The following is a 25,581-nucleotide window of genomic DNA, read 5'->3' as shown; positions in this document are numbered from 1 at the left end:
ACAGATGGAAGAAAGGTGAATTATTAAGTCCACCATGCTCACCAGGAACGGTCGTTCGCATCTGTAACCTCAGCACTTTGGGAGGCCTAGATGGGAGGATCGCTTGAGTCCAGAAGTTTGAGGCCAGGCTGGCCAACATGGTGAAACCCTGTTTCCACAAAAATACACAAATTAGCGAGGTGTGGTGGCACGTGCCTACCCTCCCAGCTACTTGAGAGGTCGAGGAAGGAGGATCGCTTGAGCCTGGGAGGCTGAAGCTGCAGTGAGCTGAGATTTTGGCAGTGAGCTGAGACTGTGGCACTGCACTCCAGCATGGACAATAAAATGAGACCCTGTCTTAAAAGAAAAAAAAAAGTATCATGCTCAATGTTTCCAACCAGGGAGAGGGGTTGAGTCTGAAAGGTGAGAAGAGTGACATCTAGTGTCCATGTGATAGCTGTGTTTCCCTAGATATGCAACAGGGACCTATGATTTTAGGTGGTGCCTTTCAAGGGCAGGACATTTGTTAGCACTGAATCACATAATGAGAAAGTAATCTTGCCCGTCAGTCCTCTCACTCCTTCATGGAGACGGTCACAGTTTGGTGCTAGTTTAGAGGGACAACATAGTGCCATAGGTAGAAGCATGACTTGAGCTTTACAGCCTGCCACTTTCTAGCTGGATGACCTTGGACTGATTACCTAAATTATCTGTACCTCAGTTCCCTGGTCAGCAAGATGGGGTTATCATAATGGAACCCACTTTGTAAAATTAAATGAGTTAATGTATGGAAAGTGCTTAACATGTAATAAGTGCTATCTAAGTATTTGCAGTAATTATGAGAGTGTTTTTCACACTTCTTCAACACTTGCTAATTTCCCTTTGAGACAGAGGGCCCAGCAGGCCTCAGGCACAGAACTTAAGGCAAGGTCGCTTGAGCCCAGAACTTCGAAGCTACAGTGAGCTGTGATCACACCACTGCACTCCAGCCTGGGTGACAGAGTGAGGCCCTGTCTCTAAAACGGACAAACCAGGGGGGCGGGTACGGCAGCTCATGCCTGTAATCCCAGCACTTTGGGAGGCCAAGGCTGGTGGATCTCTTGAGGTCAGGAGTTTGAGACCAGCCTGGCCAAAATGCCAAAACCCTGTCTCTACTAAAAATACAAAAATTAGCCAAGCGTGGTGGTGCACACCTGTAATCCCAGCTACTCGGGAGGCTGAGGCAGGAAAATCACTTGAACCTGGGAGGCAGAGGTTGCAGTGAGCCAAGATCATGCCACTGCACTGTAGCCTTGGTGACAAGAGCAAAACTCCCTCTCAAAAAAAAAAAAAAAAAAAAAGATAGGGTCAGTCTGAGTTGGCACCCGTTGGGTATCTGTGTGAAGGGAACCTCTTCCTTCCCTCTCTTTCCACTTCTCTGTTTGACTCTGGCTTTTGTCTTGCAGAGGCTGCAGGGGAGCGAGACCCAGTCTTCAGATTGGGAGGACTCTGAAGACTGGCTTTCGGCTCACAGTTTAAAGTGTCAGAAACTCACCTTGGCTGACCTGATGAGCCAGGGCACGGAAGTTCTGTAAGTCTGAAGCTGTTCCTCACACCCCCCACAGCTGCAGTGACACATGCAGCCCCCTGGGCCTGAGAGACCCCCTCATGAGGCTTTGCTTCTTCAGGGAGGAGGGCACCAATGTCGTGCAGAAAATACGTTTCTCCACCCAGATCATCCGCCACTTTGAGTCAAAGCTTTCTGAGTAAGTGTGTTTCTCACTGTCCTCCCAACACCACAGAGCTCAAGAATTATGTCATTTCAGTCCGGGCGTGGTGGCTCATGCCTGTAATCCCAGTACTTTGGGAGGCCGAGGCAGGTGGATCACGAGGTCAAGAGTTTGAAACCAGGCTGGCCAACATGGTGAAATCCTGTCTCTACTAAAAATATTTTTTTAAAAAATTATTCCTAGTGGTGCATGCCTGTAATCCCAGCTACTCGGTAGTCTGAGGCAGGAGAATCGCTTGAACTTGGGAGGTGGAGGTTGCAGTGAGCTGAGATCACGCCATTGCACTCCAGCCTGGGCAACAAGAGCTTAACTGTGTCAAAAAAAAAAAAAAAAAAAGAAAAAGAAAAAGAATTATGTCATTTCAGTAGCCTGGAAGTAACTTTGTTCAAACAGCAATCTCTGTGGGACCTTGGGCAATAGAGTGGGACCCTGTCTCAAAAAAAAAAAACAGTCTACCACCCAGGGAGATGAGCAGGTCTCTTCCTGCTTCTAGCCCCAATTTCCCCTTTTCTCAAATAGAAAGGTTGGACCAGATCAGTGTCTCTCAGCCTTTTCAAATCCATAGTCTAGGGCCCCAGGCACTGTGGTCCATGCCTATAATCCTAGCGCTTTGAGAGACCAAAGTGGGAGGATCACTTGAGCCCAGAAGTTCGAGGCTGCAGTGAGCTATGATCACACTACTGCACTCTAGCCTGGGCAACAGAATAAGACCCTATCTCTAAAAAAATATAAAATGAAATCCATAGTCCTTTGGATGACATAGCTTCATCTGGTGTTTAATGGTTAAGAGTAATGACTTTCAATGTCAAATTGATTGCATTCCTACCTTTGCAAAATATGCCAAAAACATGCATGCATCCCCACTCCTAAACCAGATTTTGATAGCACATGTGTATTAGTCCATTTTCATGCTGCTGATAAAGACATACCCGAGGTTGGGCAATTTACAGAAGAAAGAGGTTTAATGGCCTCACAGTTCCACATGGCTGGGGAGGCCTCACATTCATGGCAGAAGATGAAGGAAGAGCAAAGGGACATCTTACAAGGCAGCCAGCAAAGAGAATAAGAATCAAGAGAAAGGGGTTTCCCCTTATAAAACCATCACTCTCAAGCCAGTTAACCAAAAGTCAATTGCTAAATGACCATTCATGGAATGACCAGTTGCTCAAATTTCTCAAAACCATTTAACTGTAGAATTTATAGTAACTTTTATTAGGTTGGAAGCTTAAACAGGTTTTAAGGAATTCTGCAGTGTCTTGATTTATCAGTTTTAATTGTGAATCCAGTATTTTAAGGAATGTTCAAGTCTATTTAGCTAACTGGTCATTTGGCAAATCAATTTTCAGAGGATTGGCTTTCAGTAAATTGACTTTTAGCAAATTGACTTGGATAGAATCCTGTTGTTACATTCATGTTGGAGATGGTGAAACTGGGGCTCAGAAAGGTTACCACACCTGTCCAAGGTCACACAGCTAGTAGATGGCAGAGCTGTATCTCAAACACAAACATATTTTATTATAAAGCTCATCTTCAGCTGAGCACAGTGGCTCACGCCTGTAATCACTTTGGGAGGTCGAGGTGGGAGGATCGCTTGAGTTCAGGAGTTCAGGAGTTTGAGACCAGCCTGGGAAAAATGATGAAACCCCAACTCTACAAAAAATATAAAAATTAGCCAGGTGTGGTGGTGTGCATCTATAGTTCCAGCTATTTAAAGGCTGAGGTGAGAGGATCACCTGAGCCAAGGGAGGTTGAAGCTGCAGTGAGCCATGATCGTACCACTGCACTCCAGTATGGGCAACAGAGTGAGACCCCGTCTCAAATAAAAAGAAGAAGAAGATTAAAGCTCATCTTCTTAGCTCTATTCGTAACTCATGTATCCCTTATGACTCTACTTACCACCCACTGCCCCATGATCTCATTTCCAAAGACTTTTTTGTCCCTCTCTAGGCCCCCAAATCTCACCTGCCCCCAGTAAGAACAAGTCAATTAAATTCAAGTGACCTAGTCATTACCTTGTGCACATGATATATGCTAGTCTCCAACCAGTCATTGCAAGCCAGGCATGCAATAAGGCAAGTTCAAGAAGGTCCCCCAGCTACTTTTCAGAAACTAGGTTTTTTGTTAATCAATCCAGTAGAAACGATTGCTTAACTGCCTCTGTTGTGCCTTTATGATCAGTTTCCAGGAGACTAGGAACAATTCCTTCTGAGAAGACACAGATTTGAGCAAGTGTAAGGGTGGTCTTCCAACTTTCTCATAAGAACACCCTCCCCCACCCTCCACAGACCTGCCCACACCGGGCAGAGTGAGCACAGAGTGAGTGAGCTATGTGGAGAAAGGAGACGAGGTTAGATGAGCAGGTTGAAGCCCAGAAGGGCCTGATTCCACTGCTTGATCCACCAAACCATTGTCATTTATCCTGTGCACTGTGTCACCAATAGAGCAGCACCTATACGCTCGATCCCTTTCACAATCCCCATATACCTAGTGCCCTGGCAAACAAGTATCTTCAGTTTTGTCTTTCCTCGATTTTGCCCAGGCTTGAGTGCAGTGGAACAATCATAACTCCATGCAGCCTTGAACTCCTGGGCTCAAGTGATCCTCCCACCTCAGCCTCCTGAGTAGCTGGGACTACAGGCATGCACCACCATACCCAGCAATTTTTTTTATTTTTTGTAGAGACAGGGTTTCACTAGGTTGTTCAAGCTGGTCTTGAACTCCTGGCCTCAAGTGATCCTCCCACGTCAGCCTCCCGAGTAGCCACGACTACAGGCGTGCACTACAGTGCACTTAAAAAGTTCACCACCTTCTTCCAAGACCCTATGCACATTAAAGAAAAAACAATTATTCATACCTGCCTTTTGTGTATGTAAGTGGCTGTTGCTCAGTGATGATGCTGGCCTTGGGTGATGAGTCTTTCTGATGTCTTCACAGCACTATCAAAGTCTATCAAGAGAGAATTCAGTGGCTCACAGAAAACAGCAAGAAGGTAACGGGCATAGATTTCATTCTTTGCCCCCTTTCACTCATTCCATCTGTATTTGTTAGAACCCTTTCAGTTGCAAATGATAGACCTCCAATGTAAATTGCTTAAGCTAAAAAAGGCATTTACTAACCTAAGTAAATGAAAACCCCTGCCATAGCTGGATCCAGGTGCTCAGATGATGTCACCTCTATGCCTGTGGGCTCTGCTTTCCTCTGAGTTGGTTTTATTCTCGGGACATCTCTCTTTGGGCATAGGAAGGTGGTGATCAGCAGCTCCAGTAAAAAGGGACTTCACTTCCTGTTCCCTGCACAACTTCCAAATCCTGAGATTGACTCTCATTGACCAATTTACACCAATCATCATAGCCAAGGAGATGAAATATACTATCACTATTTGACGAGGCCTGGAACTAGTGCTCACTTCTAGGGCAAAAATAAAATAAAATAAAATAAAAGACAGGGGGGAAGGGGAAAGAGACTGGGTTAGCCCCCCAGCCCTCATGGACTGAGAAAGAGAGACAGATGGTTGCATGTGGAAGGCCAGAGCACTGTTACCAGAAGGGGAAATGGGTGCTGGGCAGGTGAGAATGCAGATGTGCACTAGGCATTTAACTTCAGACCCGCAATGAGATTTAGAAGACTAAGGCTGATCATCTGGATATCACTTTTCTTAAAAGTTTGATTAAGGGCTGGGCATGGTGGCTCAGGCCTGTAATCCCAGCACATTGAGAGGCCTAGGTAGGTGGATCACCTGAGGTTGGGAGTTCAAGAGCAGCCTGGCCAACATGATGAAACCTCGTCTCTACTAAAAATACAAAAAATTACCCGGGCGTGGTCGTGCAAGCCTGCAATCCCAGCTACGCAGGAGGCTGAGGCAGGAAAATCACTTGAACTCAGGAGGTGGAGCTTGCAGTAAGCCGAGATCACGCCATAGCACTCTAGCCTGGGAGACACAGTGAGACTCCGTCTCAAAACAAACAAACGAAAAAAAAAAACCCACAAAAGTTTGATTAAGGGCTAGGCGTAGTGGTGCACACCTGTAGTCCCAGCTACTTGAGAGGCTGAGGCAGGAGGATTTCTTGAGCCCAGGAGGCTCAAGGCTACAGTGAGCTAAGATTTTGCCACTGCACTCCAGCCTGGGCAACAGAGCAAGACCTGTCTTTCAAAAAAAAATTTTTTTTTAATTAAATGTTTTTCTCAGAACCCAAGGGTAGAAGAGTAATCATGGGCAAATGAACACTTTGATTTGCTTCCTTATTTGTTTTAGCTTAATTGCCATCAACTGGCACTTTTCTGGCTTCCCGTTTGCTTCCACCTTAGGCATAATCTTCAACTCTTGCTTTAAACCCTGGGAAAAGCAGATGCTAAAAGTCATGCTCCCTACTCCCAATCCCCACCTCTACCTGAGACCAGTGGGTAACAGCACAGTGCTAAGCCTGCCTGTCCCGCCAATTCCAGGCTGTGGTCTACACCTCAGATCCAGAACCTCCTTCACTGGCTTAGACGAGTTGAGTCAGCAGATGCTTGTCTGTGGCTATAGCTGGACCCCTCTGGTTGCCCATGGTAACAGGCAGAGAGGCCCCAGGGGAATGAAATCCTCCCATACTCCATAGGCATCCGCGTAGGGCATGCTGCTCTCACTCACCCACCTCCACTACCCCATCCTCGCACCTTTGTCAAAGTGGGCGGGGATTGATAGCCCCTTCTTCCTGCCACCCCTTTCTGACGGAGCTACAGAGAAACCATGGAAGAGCCCAGGGAAGCGATCACCTGTAAATCAGCTCACCGGGTCCCTGGGTGTTGAGGCAGGCAGCCTGAGGTGATGGCCAGATAATCGCTGGTCTCTGTTCCTGCTCTGCTCTGTCACTAAGGCCCTAGAAAGTGGCCTCGCTTCTCTGGATCTGTGTCTGCAGAGGATAAAAGGAGAAGTTATAAACTAGTGGCATGCAGGCCAAATCTGGCCCACAACCATGCTGTTTTGGGCTCCCTAATTTTAATTATTTTTCAAATTAGTTTTTTAAATCCTGGTATTTCACTTTTGTGTCTGCTATCGGACTTCTCTTGAAAAATGAGAATATCTGGTATTACCAGGCTCCAATTGCCTCTTATGTACTTGTCCAGTTATTTCTATGGAATAAATGTCTAAAACTTCAATGGCTAGGTTTAGGGAATGAATGTTTTCAATTCCAAAAGCTGTAAAGCCCTCACGGCAGCTTGTTTTTAATTTAAAAGAAATAGAACTGGCCTTAAATTTCAACTTCTTGCCTCCAGATTGGCAATACCCTAGAATATTTGGGTCATGAATTCAACAAACATGTATTGAGTGATTATTGTATATCAGGCACTGTTCTAGGATTGAGACTACCAACATGACCAGTACTTGCTGAAGGAATGGTTCATTGTGGGGGGATAAAAAACATGACCAATACTAAGTTCCTGCCTTCATGGAGCTTACGTGCCATAAAAAGAAACAAAGCTGAGTAAGGGAACAGAGAGTGGAACAGGACTATTTAAATGGAATGGTTGAGGCCGGGCATGGTGGTGCACACCTATAATCCCAGCACTTTGGGAGGCCAAGGTGGGTCAGTAGTTTGAGGTCAGTAGTACTTGAGGTCAGTAGTTTGAGACCAGCCTGGCCAAAATGCTGAAACCCCATCTCTACTAAAAACACAAAAATTAGCCAGGCGTGGTGATGGGTACCTGTAATCCCAGCTACTAGAGAGGCTGAAGCAGGAGAATTGCTTGAACCCAGGAGGCAGAGGTTGCAGTGAGCCGAGATCGTGCCACTGCACTCCAGCCTGGGAGACAGAGTGAGACTCCTTCTCAAAAATAAAATAAAAAATAAATAAATGGAATGGTTGAGGATACTCACTCTGAAGAGGAGGCATTTGAACAGGCACCTAAAGAAAGTGTGGGGGTAAGCCCTACCAATATCTTGGGGAGAATGTTCCAAGCAGAGGAGACAGCAAGTCCAAAAGTCTTGAGGCAGGAATGAGCTTGGTATGTTCCAGAAGCAGCACATGGGCCAGTGCGGCAGGCACAGAGTGAGCTATGTGGAGAAAGGAGACGAGGTTAGATGAGCAGGTTGAAGTCCGGGAAGGCCTGATTCCAAAGCTGAGGGCTTTAATAAAGCAGGGGAGTGACCTGATCTGACAAGTTTCAAAAGAATCACACTGGCTGCTGCATAACTTGACTGCACAGAGGGTAAAAGTGGAAACAGGACAACTGCGCTGGGTGAGAACGATGGAGGCTTAGACTCAAGCTCTAGGGTCGATGGAATGAGATATGGTAGATTCAACACATGGCTGGAAGGTAGGCCCAGCAGAACTTGCCGATGGATTGGATAGGTCTGGGGCCAGAGCGCCTGGGCCAGTGTTGAATGGCATTTGCTGAGATGGGGAACGCTAAGGGAGAAACGGGCTTGAGGAGGAAAACCAAGAGGTCTTGTTTTGGACATGTGAAGCCTGAGGGACTTAGTAGACATCCAGACAGAGAAGCAGAGCAGGATGTTGGGTGCACAGGTCTGAAGTTCCAACAGAAATCTGTTTGAAGATGGACCTCAGATAATCATTAGCATTCAGATGGTCTTCAAAGGCATGACACTCAGATCACTTAGGGAGTGATCAAAGAAAAGTGGTTCTCCATCAGGGGTGATTTTGCCCCACGGGAGCATTTGGCAATGTCTGGAGACATTTTTGATTGTCATTGCTGGAGGAGAGGGGTTGTTACCTACATCTAGTTTATCAGCAGCCAGGGATGCTGCTCACCATCCTGTAATACACAGGATAGCTCCCTACAACAGATAATTATCCAGCCCAAATGTCAATAGTGCCAAAGTTGGCAAACTCTGGGGTAGATAAAGAAGAGAGTGGCCGGGTGCGATGGCTCATGGCTGCAATCTCAGCACTTTGGGAGGCTGAGGCTGAAGGATCTCTTGAGGCCAGGAGTTCAAGACCAGCCTGGGCAATGCAATAAGACCCTATCTCTACAAAAAATAAAATAAAAATAAAAAAATAGCCAGGTGTGGTGGCGCACACCTATAGTCCCAGCTACTTAGGAGATTGAGGCAGGAGGATCACTTGAGCCCAGGAGTTCCAGGCTGCAGTGAGCTATGATTGTGCCACTGTGCACATGGAGGCTTTTGTTAAAATAAAGACTCAAATTAGGTAAGCCTGGAGTGGGACCTGAGACCTTGCATTTCTAACAAGCTGGGGGATGGTGATGCTGTCGGCCCATGACCCACACCTTCAGAAGCAAGTTCCTAGGGCATGCCAGTATTGTGACTTTGGAACAAGGAGGAGGGGCTCTCTAGGAAAGGAAATTAAGAAAATACGGCCAGTGAATAGTGGGGAAAGTGGGAGAATATAGTGTCCTGGAAGACACGTGTACTAAGTGTTTCAACTTGTTAAATTCTTGACACAGTCGAACTGTGCTATATGCTACTGAGAGTTCGAGAAAGTCAAGAATTTGGATTTAACCCTTGGGCTTGGCAAGACAAAGGTCATTGATCACCTCTTGACACGTGGTTTCAGAGGAATAAGAAGGTGAGAACCTAACTTGAATGGGTGCCCGTTAGGTAAGGACGTGTGGCTAAGATGGAGAGCAGAAAAATGAAACAGCAGGAGGGAGAGGTGGCGTACTGAGAGGTCTATATCTTTTTTAAGATGGGCGATATTATAACCTGTTTGTATGGTGATGGAAATTGTACAATCAATAGGAATGGATGATCCAGGAGAAGGGATGATCACAGAAGCAGAGTTCCTATTTAGCAAGAGAAGATCCAGTAATGCAAGTCAAAGGTTAGCCTAGACCATTGCTGGTTGGCCTTAGATGCATTTTAACTGGAAAAAGGTGAAGTATGTAGGGCTATGGGCTGGTAGGTCAGTAGACTCTGCATGGAAAGATTTTTTTTTTTAATTCCCTCCAATTTGTTTCTGTTTTCTCAGCAAAATTGGAGGCAAAATCACTTGCTGGGAGAGTACAGAAAGGGAGCACTGGAGGTGTGGGAGAAGATGTAAAATACTCTCTGAGAGCAGAAGAGTGAATTCAATAGGAAAATTAGATATCCAGTAAAGTAGGATTTAAGGAAAAACATCCAATGGAACCTACTGCCCCTAGAGAACTATCAATTTCATATGAATGAAAGTTCCAATCCACAATGCAGCTATAACAAGACGAACATTTATGTGCAGAGTCAAACAGCATTGACAAGTAATACAGACAGTCCTTGACTTAGAATGGTTCGACTTAGGATTTTTCCACTTATGATGGGTTTATCAGGACGTGGCCCCATCATAAGTCAAGGAGTAATAGCTGTAGAGTAACACCATTTAGAAACATAAGTAGAAATTTGGATGTGGTGGCACATGGTTGTTTGAGCCCAGGAATTCGAGACCAACCTGGACAATATAGCAAGACCCCATCTCAAAAAGAATAAACAAGAAACATAATTAGAAACTCACAGAGATACCATTGCAGCTGGCGAACCTAACACATCTGCCTTTGATTGATAGAGTAGGCAAAAGATAAATAAGGATATAGAGAAATTAAATCAGATAAGCTAATACAAATAGCCATCAAATTTTATATCTTCAAACAAAGGGTGCTTTTCTATAGTCTCCAGATTTTCTACGATGACCATGTATTACTTCATAAGATTAGACAATAAATATAAGGGGAAAAAGCTTATAAAGAAGAGGCTGCCACAAAATAAGAGCAGATCATGCCCAGAGCTGAAGTCATGACATTGGGTTTTGCTTTTCCCTTATAAAGTGGGGTTTCCGTCTGCTGCTGCTTGTTAGGGGTGAGGGAAGTGTTCGCATCACTGTGTTGCACAGAGCAGCTCAGTGTGGGAGACGCACAGACTTGCACTGGCTGTTTCCAAATGCCCTCTTTGGTTTTAGGCATTTGGCCTCATCAAAGGGGCCAAAGTCAGCGTCCTCATAGATGTGTCAGCCGTCAGCAGTGGCCCTCAGAAAGAGGAGTTCCAAAAGGACCTCATGGTAAGTCTGTCTGGCACAGAGAAACACATGGAACCACCCACCACCCCCAGCCTTTCCTTCCTGAGCTTGCTGACTAGCTTGTTTATAGCAAATGCAAGACAGGGTGTCTTATAAAGAACAGTTCACACTTAATTAGCACCTGTGGTTACAGAACTATGTTGAATTCTACAAAACCCAACCACAGAGTCATTTTCGGTTGTAGTGTGAACTTCCAGTATTCTCAGCACGACAGTACCTGCCAACTAGACTTTGACTCAAGAGCTCCCATGTTTCCCTGGAAAGAGGATGTGAAGTCTCCTGCATAGCATAGCACAGGGCTTCTGGCCTTTTCTGGATGGAGGAGCTATTCTGGTTTCTTTGGAGTTATGGTTCCCATTGGATACTCACCAGCTCTAGCTTGAGAGCAGTGAACAGGATGGTGTTGCCCATTGCTCCATCCCCAACTCACATCCGTAGCAGAGAAGCTAAGAACTAGAGTCAGATGGCTGGAGTCAAATCCCAGCCACCTCAACCAATTCCAGGCCATGTGACTGTGTTAACTAATCTCTCTGTGCCTTACTTACCTCCTCTGTAAAATGGGGATGATAACAGTGGGTACCTAGGGTTGCCATAAGGGTAAAAGGAGCTTGTTCAAGTGAAGTGCTCAGTGAGAAGTCTGGCCTAGAGAAAAAGCCTCTGCAGCGTGATGTGATGTGGATGGGCTATTTTCTTACGGGTAACATGGCAGCAATAGCCCGTTGTATTTTGTACAGGTCCTGCAGAGCCTTTATGAGGCTCAGTGTGGGGCTGTCCTCCAGACTTGTCCCCTGTTCCTGGTCTCAGTGGATGTCAGGGGACAGGTGTCAGAGCAGGCTCCCCCTTCATGACAAGTCCTCAGGACGGAGTTTCCAAAGATCCTCCAGGTGGAGTGGTCTACTATTAGCCAGGGCACAGCTCATGGGGGTGGCGTACAGGTGGAATTTCTAGCTGGCCAGGAAGAAGAGGGAGAAGTTATGGATACTCACCAGCTCCATCTCCAGCTTACATGCCTTAGAGAGAAACCTCTGTCCTCCCTCTCTGGGTGCCACAGGTAAGTGCCAAAGGTCCAGCAATAGCACATGCTGAGACGGCAGCCCAGATGCTCATCCCACCCACAGGAGGCCCGGCAGGTGGGAAGCAAATGTCGGCTTGGGGCTGGCTGCTAAGCCCAGCCTCGAGCAGCCCTATTTCAGTACAGCTCACACCCAGCCCAGAGGGGCCGGCAAAGGCGAGAGAGGCAAAGCCAGGCTCCCCATTCCCCTGGCTGTGGGAGCCAGTGATGTCCTTTTGTCCAACAGAGCCTCATCGATGAGCAGCTGAGCCACAAGGAGAAGCTGTTTGTCCTGTCCTTTGGCACCAATGCCAGGTCCCTCTGGCCGGACCCCATGGAAGTCAGCGCTTCTGCGTGAGTGACTTTCCTGCCTGACGGTGATGTTCACTTGTTCATTTTCCTCCCTAACCAGCAGAGTCTTTATTGAATAATTCAACTGCAAACCCCAGGACCCTACTAGATAAGTGAGTACAAAGAGACAACTCACAAAAGCAGAAACAATTTTTGGGAAGATGGCCACCCTTATGAGCGGTTCATAAACTGACAGATAAGGTGACCACAAGACACTATTTTTATCCAGCAAACTAGCAAAGATAGTTTTATTATTGTGAAAATAACACATGCATGTTTTTTAAAAATTCCAACAGTATGAAAGGATGATAAATAATAGCAAATGAGTCTCCCTGTTTTTAGTTTTGTTTTTTTTTTTTTGTTTTTCTAAGACAGGATCTCATTGTGTCTCCCAGCCTGGAGTGCAGTGGCGCAATCATAGCTCATTGCAGCTTTCACCTCCTGGGCTTAAGCAATCCTCCCACCTCAGCCTCCTGAGTAGCTGGGACTACAGGCATGTGCCACCACATCCTGCTAAGTTTTTATTTATTTATTTAGACAGGGTCTCTGTTGCCTAGGCTGGGGTACAGTGGTATGATCTTGGCTCACTGCAACCTCCACCCCATGGTTTCAAGTGATTCTCGTGCCTCAGCCTCCCGAGTAGCTGGGACTACAGGCATGTGCCACCACGCCCAGCTAATTTTTGTATTTTTTGGTAGAGACAGGGTTTCACCATGTTGGTCAGGCTGGTCTCAAACTCCTGACCTCAAGTGATCTGCCCACCTCGGCCTCCCAAATGTTGGGATTACAGGCGTGAGCCACCACACCCAGCCAGTTTGTTTATTTTTGTAAAGATGGGATCTCGCTATGTTGTCCAGGCTGGTCCTGATCTCCTGGCCTCAAGCACTCTTCCAGTCTTGGCCTCCCAAAGTGCTGGGACTACGTATGTGAGACACTGTGCCTGGCCCAAAACAGTTCCTTATATCCACTTCCACAAATAATCTTTGCACACACATGCATCTGTGTGTTTACCTTCTTATTTTGACATAAACAGGACCTACATAACACTTCTCTGTGCCTTGGCTTTCTGGCTGGTCTTGAATCTCTTTCTCTGTCAGTGCATACAAATCTACCTCATTTGTTTTAATGGCTACATAGTATTCTACTGCATGGATGTCCTTTAGTTGGGGATTTCTAGTCTGGAGTTTTTTTGAGGGATAGGAGGGAGGTATGTAAGAATTTCTACTTATCCAGTGAGTAGAAATTTCTTTTCCATGAAGGGAATGTCCTCAATCACCCACCATGTGTTGGTTACCATACTAGGTACTTTGCATAGATGATTGTATTTAGTATGTAATAGCCACCCCATGGAATAGGATTATTATCCTCATTTTGCAGATGAGGAAACGCAGACTCAGGTTAGGGAAGATGCCCAAAGTGGCAGAGCCAGGACTGGATTCCAGATTCCAGGAAAAGGCACATGCTTTGGCCAGGGCCAGTTGCTCATGCCTGTAAAAAATCCCAGGACTTTGGAGGCTAAGGTGGGAGGATTGCTTGAGCCCTGGAGTTTGAGACCAGTCTGGGCAACCCAGTGAGACCCCATCTCTACAAAAAAAATTTAAAAATTAGCCCGGTGTGATGGCATGTGCCTATAGTCCCAACTACTCAGGAGGCTGAGGTGAGAGGTTTTATTGAGCCAGGGAGGGAGGTCGAGGCTGCAGTGAGCTATGGCTGTGCTACTGTACTCAGCCTGGGTGACAGAGAGAGACCCTGTCTCCAAAAATAAAAAGTTTAAAAAAAAAAAAAAAAAGCATGTGCTTAGATTTCTAGGAGGGAGGCCCCCTCGCCAGCACTAGCTGTAAAGAGGGGCCCTTCCAGATACAGAAATGCCCACTTCTGGCAGCTCTGGCTTTGAATCCCAACCCCAACAGTCACTGGGTGGTCTTGACAAGTCCCTTAACTCTCTCATTTGCAGAACAAGGCCAATCCTACCCACTCTTCACAGGACTTTTATGAAGATGAAATGAAAACAAAGTACCTGGCTAGTGCCAGGTGCTCAATGAACGAGAGCGTTTTTTACTCTGATTTCCACTTCAGGTGGAGCAGTGACCCCTGGATTGTTATGGATGGCAGCCGAAAGTTCTGCATCTTCAGGAACTCCTGGAATTCTCTTGTCATAACCCTATGTCATATCTTTACCGTGTGTACTATTGTTTATTTTATTTTATTTTTTATTTATTTGGTTTTTTTGTTTGTTTTTTTGTTTTTTTGAGACGGAGTCTCATTCTGTCACCCAGGCTGGAGTGCAGTGGCATGATCTTGGCTCACCGCAACATCCGCTTCCTGGGTTCAAGCAATTCTCCTGCCTCAGCCTCCCAAATAGCTGGGATTACAGGTGTGCTCCACCATGCCTGGCTAATTTTTTTTTTTTTTTGTATTTTTTGTATTTTTAGTAGAGACGAGGTTTCACCATGTTGGCCAGGCTGGTCTCGGACTCCTGGCCTCAAGTGATCCGCCCTCCTTGGCCTCCCAAAGTGCTGGGATTACAGGCATGAGCCACTGTGCCCAGCCTACCATGTGTACTATTGTTGATTTTTCTTTACTTCAATTCCATTTATTTATTATTGAAAGAAACTTGTTTTTTTGTTTTTTTTTTTTGTTTTTGTTTTTTTGCTTTTTTTGTTTTTTTGTTTTGAGACAAGGTCTTGAAGTCTTGCTCTGTCACCCAGGCCAGAGTGCAGTGGTACAATCATAGCTTACTGCCATCTTAATCTCCTGAGTTCAAATGATCCTCCAGCCTCAGCCTCCCCAGTAGCTGGCACTACAAGGGTGTGCCCAGCTGATTTTTTTAATTTTTCCTTTTTTGTGGAGATGGGGTCTGGCTATGTTGACCAGATTGGTTTTGAACTCCTGGCCTCAAGTGGTCCTCCCGCCTCAGCCTCCCAAAGTGCTGGGATTGCAGGCATGAGCCACTGCTCCTGGCCTGAAGGAAACTTTCTATCAATACCATAATTGAGAAGCTCATATCACTTGCATGATTATACTTCTATAATCAGCAACCATATATCTTTCTTTAATGGCTTTGAGAAAAAAAAAAAGAAAGCAGCCATATAGATAAATACGATGAGAGCAAAACAGTGGTTTTAAATTCCAGCTTAAATCTATTGGCTAGAGAAGGTGCTAGACCTGGGACTTACTCTCGCTGTTCAAAAGGGAGACTTGACAGTTATGATCATGAAAGATGAACTTATTAGCACCACACTGAGATTTTCTCTTTCAGATTTTTGGTTTTTTGAAGTAGAAAGAGCAGACCTCTTTCACTAGTGCTGTGCAAAGTTTTAGCCAAGAAAGAATCAAGTTATTTTTCTTCTCACCAGTGGTGTGTACCCCAACCCACGTGAGACAGCCACACAGCCATAAAGCTTTCTCTTAGAGCCTTCTTAGGGTCGTGGAATTAACTCCATGCCTCCTGTTGAGGGCTGGCTCCCAAGAGAGTGGGTATGGGGAGGAAGGAACTCAGCCCCAGACCCTCACATAGCATAACTTCTAAAAGCTCAGATCTTAGTGTCAGACCTGGTTTGAAATCTCAGTTTTAACAGTTGCTTACAGTATCACCCTGGGCAAGTCCTAACTCAGTTTCCTCATCTACAAAATGAGAATAAAGGTACCACCTCAACAAGTTATCATTAGGTTTAAACGAGCTAATATTTGTCCTGGGCCTGGTACCTAATACTACAGGCCAGGTGCAGGGGCTCACACCTGTAATCCCAGCTGTCTGGGAGGCTAGGGAGGGGGACCTCTTGAGGCCAAGAGTTCAAGACCAGCCTGGGCAACACAGTGAGACCCCCATCTCTACATTTTTTTTATTATTATTAGTATACTTTAAGTTTTAGGGTACACGTGCACAATGTGCAGGTTTGTTACATATGTATACATGTGCCATGTTGGTGTACTGCACCCATTAACTCGTCATTTAGCATTAGGTATATCTCCTAATGCTATCCCTCCCCCCTCCCCCCACCCCACAACAGTCCCCAGAGTGTGATGTTCCCCTTCCTGTAGAGTCTCACTCTGTTGCCCAGGCTGGAGTGCAGTGGCAGTGGCACAATCTCAGCTCACTGCAACCTTCTGCCTCTGCAGTTCAAGCAGTTCTCCTGCTCAGCCTCCCAGGTAACTGGGATTGCAGGCATGTACCACCATACCTGGCTAATTTTTTTTGTATTTTTAGTAGAGATGGGGTTCACCATTTTGGCCAGGCTGGTCTTGAATTCCTGACCTCAAGTGATCCACCCACCTCGGCCCCCAAAAGTGCTGGGATTACAGGCATGAGCCACCATGCCTGGCCCTCTACATAAAATATAAAAATTAGCCAGGCAGGATGCCACATACCTGCAGTCTCAGCTACTTGGGAGGCTGAGGCAGGAGGATCGCTTGGGCCCAGGAATTCGAGGTTACAGTGACCTATGATTGCACCACTGTACTTCAGCCTGGGTGACACAGCAAGACCTTATCTCTAAAAAGAAATTAAAATGAAATTAAATACAAACAGTCTTATAATTAGGTTGCTGTTGTTGTCTCCCCCCCAGCCTCCAGGAACTTAAGCTCTGGGTAAAGACATTGCAGCCTGATGGAGGCAGCAATCTGCTACAAGCTCTGAAGAAGATCTTCACTCTCAAGGGGCTGGATGCCCTGGTGGCCATCTTGAGAAGCTGGTAGGTCTTCTTTCCTAAGCAGGTGACATACAACATGAAAAGGACTGAAGAACCAAACCACTTTTTGAGAAAAGATTGGCTGGTCACAGTGGCTCATGCCTGTAATCCCAGCACTTTGGGAGGCCGAGGCAGGAGTATTGCTTGAAGCCAGGAGTTTGTGACCAGTCTGGGCAACACAGTGAGACCCTATCTCTAAAACAAAACAAACAAACAAAAAATTAGCTGGTCATGGTTGTGTGCACCTGTAGTCCCAGCTACTTGGGAGGTTGAGGCAGGAGGACTGCTTGAGCCCAGGAGTTTAAGGCTGCAGTAAGCTATGATTGTTCCACTGCCCTGTAACCTGGGCAACAGAGTGAGACCCAGGGAAGGAAGGAAGGAAGGAAAGGAAGGAGGGAGGGAGGGAGGGAGAGAGAGAGAGAGAGAAAGAGAAAGAAAGGAAGGAAGGAGGGAAGGAAGGAAGGAAGGAAGGAAGGAAGGAAGGAAGGAAGAGAAAAGATCAGCAAGCATGACTCTTCACACATACATGAGGGAAGGATTGCAGTCACAGGCAGAAAGAAGGAGAGAAAGAGAGAAAGAAAGAGAAAGAAACAAGAAAAAGAGAGAGAAAGAAAGGGGAGAGAAAAAAGGGAAGAAAGAAAGAGAAACAAAGAAAGAAAAGAGAAAGGAAGGAAAGAAGGAAGAAAAAGAAGGAAGGAAAGAAAGAGAAAGGAAGGAAGGAAAGAAGGAAGAGAGAAAAAGGAAGGAAGAGAGAAAGAAAGAAAAAGAAAGACAGGAAGGAAAGGAAGACAGAAAAAGAAAACGAAAGAGAAAAAGGAAAGAAAGAGGAAGAGAGAGGAGAAGGAAGGAAAGAAGGAAGAGAGAGAAAGAAAAGAAAAAAGGAAAGAGAGAGAAAAGATCATCAACCATGACTCTTCACACACACACGAGGGAAGGACTATGGTCACAGGCCACCCATCTGCAGAGGAGGCAGAGGGCAGACAGGCCTGCTGCCCACCTAGCCCTGCAGTCCACCTAGCCCTGCATCCCACATAGGTGACCTGGGACACAGGTGACCAGTTAAGAATGGGTAGATGTTCCTTGGGAATTACCATTTTGCTCTGGAATATTCTCAAAGTGGTCTGACCTGGGGTGCCCACTTCTCTTTTGCCTTCTCCACAGCCCAGATCAGCCTTCTGAAATCCTGTCTGACTACATCCAGCAGTCCACCATGGGAAGAGACCTCATCATCCACTTCATCACCTACAGATGCGATGATCAGATGCCCCCTGTGAGTGCCCAAGATTCTCTGAGGTGTCCCTTGGCTTTGGCGGTAGTAAGCTGGGCTGGCCTTTGAGGCCTCGTGCTTGGACAGGCCCCCAAGCTGTGGACCAGAATGCACCTGTCCTTGTGCCTGGTTCTCCCTTTGGTAAAATGGGAAGCTTTGGGTAATTGGGAGGTTCAGTCAAGGAGAAGGCTTACTGGAGTATTGGTGTTGACCTAGTGAGGGCTGACCCTGGCCTCATCCCTGCAGGCTGTCCTGAAGAACCTTGCAGAAGCTGTTAGGGGCTCCTACCACTGCTACAGCCCAAAGATGGAGGTAAGCCCTTCTGCCAACACATGGCCCCTCTTCTTCTCTCCTTGTCTGCCTCCAAGGTTGTACCCAGGAGATCTGGGCCAGGACCACACTATGGACTTGTTTCTCCTTTTCTCCCTGTCCCCACCTGTATTCAATGAGGTTACACAGGTAAAATCAGGTTAGAATGAATATGTGGGAAGACCAGGGACAACCTGAAGTCACAAGAGATGCTTTGGTCAGCCTGTATGATGCATTGATTGCATGCCTGGGAGCCCAGAGGCCTTTTAAAGCCCTGCCTGCAGAATCCTCAGTCTCTCTCCAGTTGCCGTTAATGTAGGCCCCAGCCTAGCTCTGCTCCCACCAAAGTACTAAGTCTGAATTACCTTGGTTTTCTCCCCTAGATCAACTCCTGCTACTGCAGGGGACCCACTGCAGAGTGAAATGAGCAATCCATTCTGTAGTGATCCATCCATTACTGTCCTTGTCCCAGTTAATAAGTAGACATCAGCCACCCTGTGTTCACAAGTGAGGCAACGATTAGCAAACGTGTGTAGATCCATTTGGAAGATTAAGAATGCAATCATCTGGTCGCTCCCAGGCTGTGTCTTGCCTACCGTTAATAACCATGAGTAAATGAGTGTTTGCATCTCACAAGTGAATTCAGAGGTCACAAGGTCCCTGCAGGGAGCCAAGCTCAGGCAGCACTCTATCTTGATACCTCATCATCTAGACTCTGTCTGTAGGTGACTCAGACTACAGAAGTTAGAAAGGTAAAGTAAATGACTGAAACTGACTGGTTTAAGAAATATTTTATCTTAAAACCTGTGGCTTGACCAGGCATGGTGGCTCATGCCTGTAATCCTAGTGCTTTGGAAGGCCGAGACAGGAGGATCATTTGAGGCCAGGAGTTTGAGACTAGCCTAGGCAATATAGTGACAGCCCATCTCTACAAAAAATTTAAAAATTAGCCTGGCGTGGTAGCACATGGCTATAGTCACAGCTACTCAGGAGGCTGACACAGGAGGATCACTTGAGCCCAGGAGTTTGAGGCTGCAGTGACCAATGATTGCACCACTACACTCTAGCTCAAGTGACAGAGCAAGACCCTTTCTCTAAAAATACTAATAAAATAGATAATTATTATTATTATAGCCATCCTAGTGCGTGTAAAGTGTTTCTTTACACCTTTACAGTTAGAAAACCCTTCAATTGTTTTAAAACACAGCAGGCCAAGCTGGGTGCAGTGGCTCACACCTGTAATCCCAGCACTTTGGGAGGCCGAGGCGGGCAGATCACAAGGTCGGGAGATCGAGACCATCCTGGCTAACATGGTGAAACCCTGTCTCTACTAAAAATAACAAAAAATTAGCCGGGCGTGGCGGCGGGCGCCTGTAGTCCCAGCTACTGGGGAGGCTGAGGCAGGAGAATGGCGTGAACCCGGGAGGCGGAGCTTGCCGTGAGCCGATATCGCGCCAATGCACTCCAGCCTGGGAGACACAGCAAGACTCCGTCAAAACAAGCAAGCAAACAAACAAACAAAACACAGCAGGTGAATTGCACAAATGGAGCACACACGTCTGCAGGCTCTGTCTGGCACATGGGTCCCAGTATATAAGGCCTGGTGGAGAGAGTCTGACCCTCTGCCTGGGCACTGGCCTGGCTGCTTGCCCCTTCCTGGGTTGGCCCCTGCAGGTAGCCAAGTGATTCCGGATGTCTGATTGCTCTTGCCACCCTCAGCTCTACACCAGCCGGGACATGGATGAGCTCCGGGCAGAAATTCAGAAGGCCCAGAGCCTCCTCAGCCATGTGCAAGCCCTGCAGCACAGCAGCCCCTGTGAGGCGCTCACCTGCACCATGGAGGAGGTAGGTGGTGCGAGTGTCAATTGTGGGGCCTTCTCCCAGCAGCACTCAGCTGGCCTTGTTCCCCTTTCTCACCTGTTCATAGAAGGCACAGCTGCCCGTCACTTCCTAAAATTGAAACAAGGCAAGGCCCACCCTCCATTGCACCCCAGAGTTCTGAGTTGGGTGGGCTGGGTGGGCCCACCATGGTGCCAGAAAGATTCTGGTGGATTTACTAACCGTAAAATTTATTTCAGAGAAAGACCAGCAGGCTCCTGCCACCCCCTCTGTCCTGTCACTGTCCCCTCCCTTACCCCCAGTTTGGAGAATGATGAAAACCTCAACCACCCAGAATAGGCTGCCTTGAAGAGAGTCATTCTCACCTCAGCCATGGCTCACACCTGAAATCCCAGTGCTTTGGGAGGCCAAGGCCAGAGGATCGCTTGAGTCCAGGCATTCAAGACCAGCCTGAGCAACATGGCAAAACACCATCTCTACAAAAAATTTAAAAATTAGCCAGGCACAATGGCATGTGCCTGTAGTCCCAGCTACTCAGGAGGCTGAGGTGGGAGGATGATTGAACCTGGGAGATCGAGGCTGCAGTGAGCCATGATGGCACCGCTGCACTCCAACCTGGGCAACAGAGTGAGGCCCTGTCTCAAAAAAGAATTTTAAAAATATATAAATACAATAATAACAATTAGTATTAGAATTATAATAGTTCTTGGCCAGGTGTGATGGCTCACGTCTGTAATCTCAACACTTTGTGAGGCTGAGGCAGGTGGATCACTTGAGGTCAGGAGTTCAAGACCAGCCTGGCCAACATGGTGAAACCCTGTCTCTACTAAAAATACAAAACTTAGCGAGGCACGGTGGCAGGCACCTATAATCCCAGCTACGTGGGAGGCTGACTCAAGAGAATCTCTTGAACCCAAGAGGCAGAGGTTGCAGTGAGCCTAGATAGTGCCACTGCACTCCAGCTTGGGTAACAGAACAAGACTCCATCAAAAAAAAAAAAAAAGAATTATAATAGTTCTCATGTATTAACTCCTCATTATGAGATAGGCACAATGTTCAATTATTTAAATGCTTTATCTTAACACTCTGAGGTAAGTATATTATTACTTTTTATAGATGAGGAAACCAAAGTTAAGAGGTTACATAACTTGCCTAAGATTGCAGAGATAGAAATAGATTGAGTTTGGATTGAACACAGGTCTAAGACCCAAAACCTTGCCAAGAGTTTCCCAAAATGAAGTGCATGTACTACTTGTAGTTTGCAAGATGATTTTAGGTGGTGCATGGATTAATGCATTTTTTAAATGGTATCTATTTAAAACTAGCTCATTATGGTGATCATAGATCTTCTTTCTAAAATTGTGAAAGGGATTGAATTTTTAAAATTAAAGAAAATTAATAACTAAAAAGCATTAATGTTACATATTGATTCTTAAAATATTAATAATAATACAGTAGTACTCAGATATAGCAAAATTCATGAAGGCAGTGCTCAAATCTCTGAAGTTTGGGACTTGCTGTTCCATGTTTTACTTATACATTCGCTATGTAATTTAACTTCTTAGAGCCTCTGTTCTTTGCTTTGCAAGTGTGGCCACAGGGTGGCCAGGTGGGGGCTCACTAAGCGATTTGCTGCAGGAGTTTTTAGGGGTGACCTGTCATCTTGGAGTCCATGGTGCTGATCTTCATGGTAAGGCTAGGGAAGGATCCTGGAGCATGGGCCACTGTGAGAGCAAGCGAGTTGCTAGGTACTCCTCCCTCTTCCCCTGGAAATGCCAGAAATCTCCAGAGAAGGGGAGGGGATGATGGAATGGAAAGGCAAAACTGCCTTTAATCTACCAGGGAGTGTTTGAGATGCTCCACTTGCATTGACTGGGTGGAGGGTGAAGACTGAGGACTTTTCAGCTCTAAAATATGATTTTGTAATGAGGGCTTTCTCATTTAATTTAGATTTCCACAGAGATTACAAATGGGCCACTCATAAGCTTCTTGCCTAAACCCCCAAAGCATGACGCTCCTCTCACCATTGAGTTTCCAAACTTGGACAAGACTTCTGCAGAGTGGCTTAGGGTCAACAGTCTGAAAGGTAAATCTCCAAAGAGGGCAGAACCCAGGAAACAGGTGACTGACTAAAAGGCTTGAATCTGGCTGGGCACAGTGGCTCATACCTGCAATCCCAGCACTTTGGGAAGCCAAGAAGGAAGGATCAGTTGAGGCCAGGGATTTGAGACCAACCTAGGCAACATAGCAAGACCCCATCTCTATAAAAAATAAAATTAGCTGGGCTTGATGGTATGCACCTATAGTCCCAGCTACTCAGGTAGGCTGAGGCAGGAGAATACCTTGAGCCCAGGAGTTTGAGGATGCAGTGAGTTATGATTGTGCCACTGCACTCCAGCCTGGGTGACAGAGCAAAACCCTGTCTCAAAAAAATAAAAGGCTTGAACCCTTTGGAGCTTCCCAGGCAGTGCCTCCAACCTCACAATTTATTTTTTCAGCCAAGAAATTAAGTCTATATCAGGTCCTGGCACCCAACGCATTCTCTCCTGTGGAGGAATTTGTACCTATTCTCCAGAAAACAGTATCATCGACTATCCATGAGGTAATTCAGATTCATAATTCTCTCCAGTCCTCTGCAGGAGAGCTCCCTTGTGGTTTTTCCCACTTTCTTAAATGTTCTGGCGATAAGAATCACCAGGGATTCAGGCTTCCCACCCAGGACCCTAGAATGCACATCAAATCCACTGCAGCTGTTGGTTTTCAAAGATCTGAAAATTGAACTTGGGAGATGGGGCAAGAGGGATAAATCAGGTACCACGGTCACTTCCTCTATGAAGGTTTTCTCCTCCCAACTCAGACAGGACAGACGCTCCCTTTATGTCCTCACTGTACCTAATGCAGACTTCTGCTATTGCTCCCATAAAGGGTTAATGCATGGATTTTTACATATTTAAATCCCCATCAAGTATGAAGTATAAAGAGGGAAAATTCTTCTTAACTCTCTATCCCCCATGTTTAGTATGAGTAGGAAATCAATGAATGTTTACTGGATGGCTGAGAAGGTAGTTGGAAGGAAGGATGGCAAGAAGAAGGAAAAGAATGATGAATGAGTAGAAACGTGAGTGGATGGATGGATAGGTAAATGGATGAGTGGATGGATGGATGAGTGGATGGATGGATGGGTGGGTGGATGGATGGGTGGGTGGATGGATGGATGGATGGATGGATTGATGGTTGGATGGATAAATGGATTAGTGGATGGATGCATGGATGCATGGATGGGTGAATGGATGGAAATTTGAACAGATGGAAGGATAAAAGGGAAAAATGGAAGGATGGATAACAAAATGGAATAAAGGACAAATGAAAGAATGGAAGTAGAAATTAAAGTAAGGATGGAGGAGTGAAAGGATGGAGAAATGGAAGGAAGGAATAATAGGTGAATAGAAAGATTGCAGAAAAATGGAAGACTGAAAGGAAGAGAGAGGAGTAAGGGACATGTAGGTCTAGCAGTGCATGGAAGACTGACTAGATGGATGGAGTGATAGAGAGATGGATATGTTGACTTGGTGGAGGATGAAAAAACAGGATGAACAAATTGGATTTTCAAAGCATCTGTGAAGGTCTGTCTAGGTTCCCAAACCTAAGAAGCTATGGCCAGTATATTTTAAGGTCTCCAACTGCTGTCTATTACTAAAACCTCCAACCATATCTTCATGACTCTGATGTTCAGAAAAGCCTCCCAGGCATGGTCCATTCAGGGGATCACTCTCTCTAAGGCTCTCTACTTCCAGTTCCAGACAAGGCAATGACCTGGTGGTGGTGGTATTGGGGTGGGGGGGTGTGTGGTGGAGATGTGGGAAGGAGTTCAATCCAACCTCAAATGTGTTCAGAGCCCATTTCCCTCTCCTGCACCTGATTTGGAGAACCAGGGCCCAAATTAAACTACATGTACTTCTGTTCGCCTGCCCACCCTCCTGCCTGTGCCTGAGTACAGAAGGCAATGATACAATTTGAATGGCACGACGGGACAGTGAAGAACATTCATGTGGACCCACCCTTCCTCTATGAGTACCAGGTCAGTGATGGGTTCAATCCATCAGAAAATGGGGTGCAGGAAGTGGGGACGGGAGGAAGGTTCCCTGGGCTATGGAGTCACCAAGCCATTGACTAAACTCCCTCTTGTTAAGAGGGACTGTGTGTTCCACCTACAGGCCCCCTGGAGCTTTGGCCACCTCCTCCCCAAGCAGAGACCTCAATGCCAAAAAAAAAAAAAAAAAAAAAAAAAAAAAAACCTCTAATCCTCTGGGGAAAGATCTGCTTCCTCCCCCATTTGATGCAATGAAATATCGTGTGACTCTTCCCTTCCTGGTCTTATGGCAAATTTGCCCATGATTTAGTAGAATGATTATACTGCCTGGATTCCCAGGGACTTGACACACCATTCCCTGAAGCCCACCCAGGTACACGTACTTCCCCTCAGACCCCTTGGTTGCTCAGCCTTCGAGCAGCTGCTCACTGTGGCCCACATTTCTGTAGAAACAGCTCAGTAGAGCTATGCGGATGTACGAGAGGCGGATCGAGTGGCTTTCCCTGGCCAGCAGAAGAATCTGGGGCACTGTCTGTGAAAAAAGGTACCTTTCTTAAGCAGGGTTCTTATCCTTCGTGGGTCTGGTGTGTGACATGATGTTTATCTGACTCATGAATTCCCTGTTGGTAGCATCAGAAGCCATCACTTAGATTAGGGATTGGGAATCTCTCAGCAGAACCCCCAGAGGAGGAAAAAGTCACCACCACCATCATTGATGTCAATAATGTCATCACTGTGTCACTGAGCATTTTTGAAATCCCAACACTTTGGGAGGCCAAAGCAGGAGTATAGCTTGAGGCCAAAAGTTTGAGGCCAGACTGGGCAACATAGTGATACCCTGTCTCTAAAAAAATAAAATAATTAGCTGGGCATGGTGGTGTACACCTGTAGTCCCAGCTACTTAGGAGGCTGAGGCAGGGGCAGGAGGGTCGCTTGAGCCCAAGGGTTCAAGGCTGCAGTGGGCTATGATCATGCCACTGTACTCCAGCCTGGGCAACAGAGCGAGTCCCTGTGTCTACCAAAAAAAAAAAAATCACACTTCCTCCCTGGCCAGAGCAAATTGGTCATGGATGAATAAATCCTCCCACTCAGCCAGAGGTGTGATGTTCTGATTGGCCAGGGTCAAATACCCATCCCTGAAGCTTGGAGTGGGCTCAGCTTCACTCAACTCAAATTGACTGATAGAGGCAGAGGTGTTTCCCCAAAGGAAAATCAGGATGCTGTTGCCAGATG

General features: G+C 46.3%; 1 protein-coding gene and 1 long non-coding RNA gene across 3 annotated transcripts in view; one reads left to right on the top strand and one right to left on the bottom strand.

Annotated features, from left to right (window-relative positions):
• Positions 1-40: 40 nt before the first annotated feature.
• LOC129493216 (uncharacterized) lies at positions 41-7,041 on the bottom strand. Of its 2 annotated transcripts, none has more exons than XR_008661080.2 (5): positions 6,504-7,041; positions 4,865-4,976; positions 4,603-4,694; positions 1,514-2,058; positions 41-148 (listed from the first exon to the last, which is right to left on the bottom strand). It is a non-coding gene; the product is annotated as an uncharacterized lncRNA (long non-coding RNA). The 2 variants fall into 2 exon arrangements; XR_008661079.2 differs by having other exon boundaries at positions 6,520-7,041.
• VWA3A (von Willebrand factor A domain containing 3A) overlaps positions 1,596-25,581 on the top strand; it is a 55,752-nt gene continuing 31,766 nt past the window's right edge. Inside the window, 13 exon segments of the mRNA XM_055299092.1 lie at positions 1,596-1,613; positions 1,615-1,724; positions 4,683-4,737; positions 10,637-10,735; positions 12,052-12,158; positions 16,721-16,846; positions 18,005-18,113; positions 18,357-18,422; positions 20,139-20,264; positions 22,209-22,344; positions 22,757-22,860; positions 24,256-24,336; positions 24,798-24,892. Of these exon segments, the coding sequence (XP_055155067.1) occupies positions 1,596-1,613; positions 1,615-1,724; positions 4,683-4,737; positions 10,637-10,735; positions 12,052-12,158; positions 16,721-16,846; positions 18,005-18,113; positions 18,357-18,422; positions 20,139-20,264; positions 22,209-22,344; positions 22,757-22,860; positions 24,256-24,336; positions 24,798-24,892 (1,232 nt within the window).

Source organism: Symphalangus syndactylus, chromosome 11 (genome assembly GCF_028878055.3).
Source record: "Symphalangus syndactylus isolate Jambi chromosome 11, NHGRI_mSymSyn1-v2.1_pri, whole genome shotgun sequence".
Classification (NCBI taxonomy): Eukaryota; Metazoa; Chordata; class Mammalia; order Primates; family Hylobatidae; genus Symphalangus; species Symphalangus syndactylus.
The sequence above is the reverse complement of the archived record's forward strand: the minus strand, read 5'-3'. Positions and strand labels throughout refer to the sequence as shown.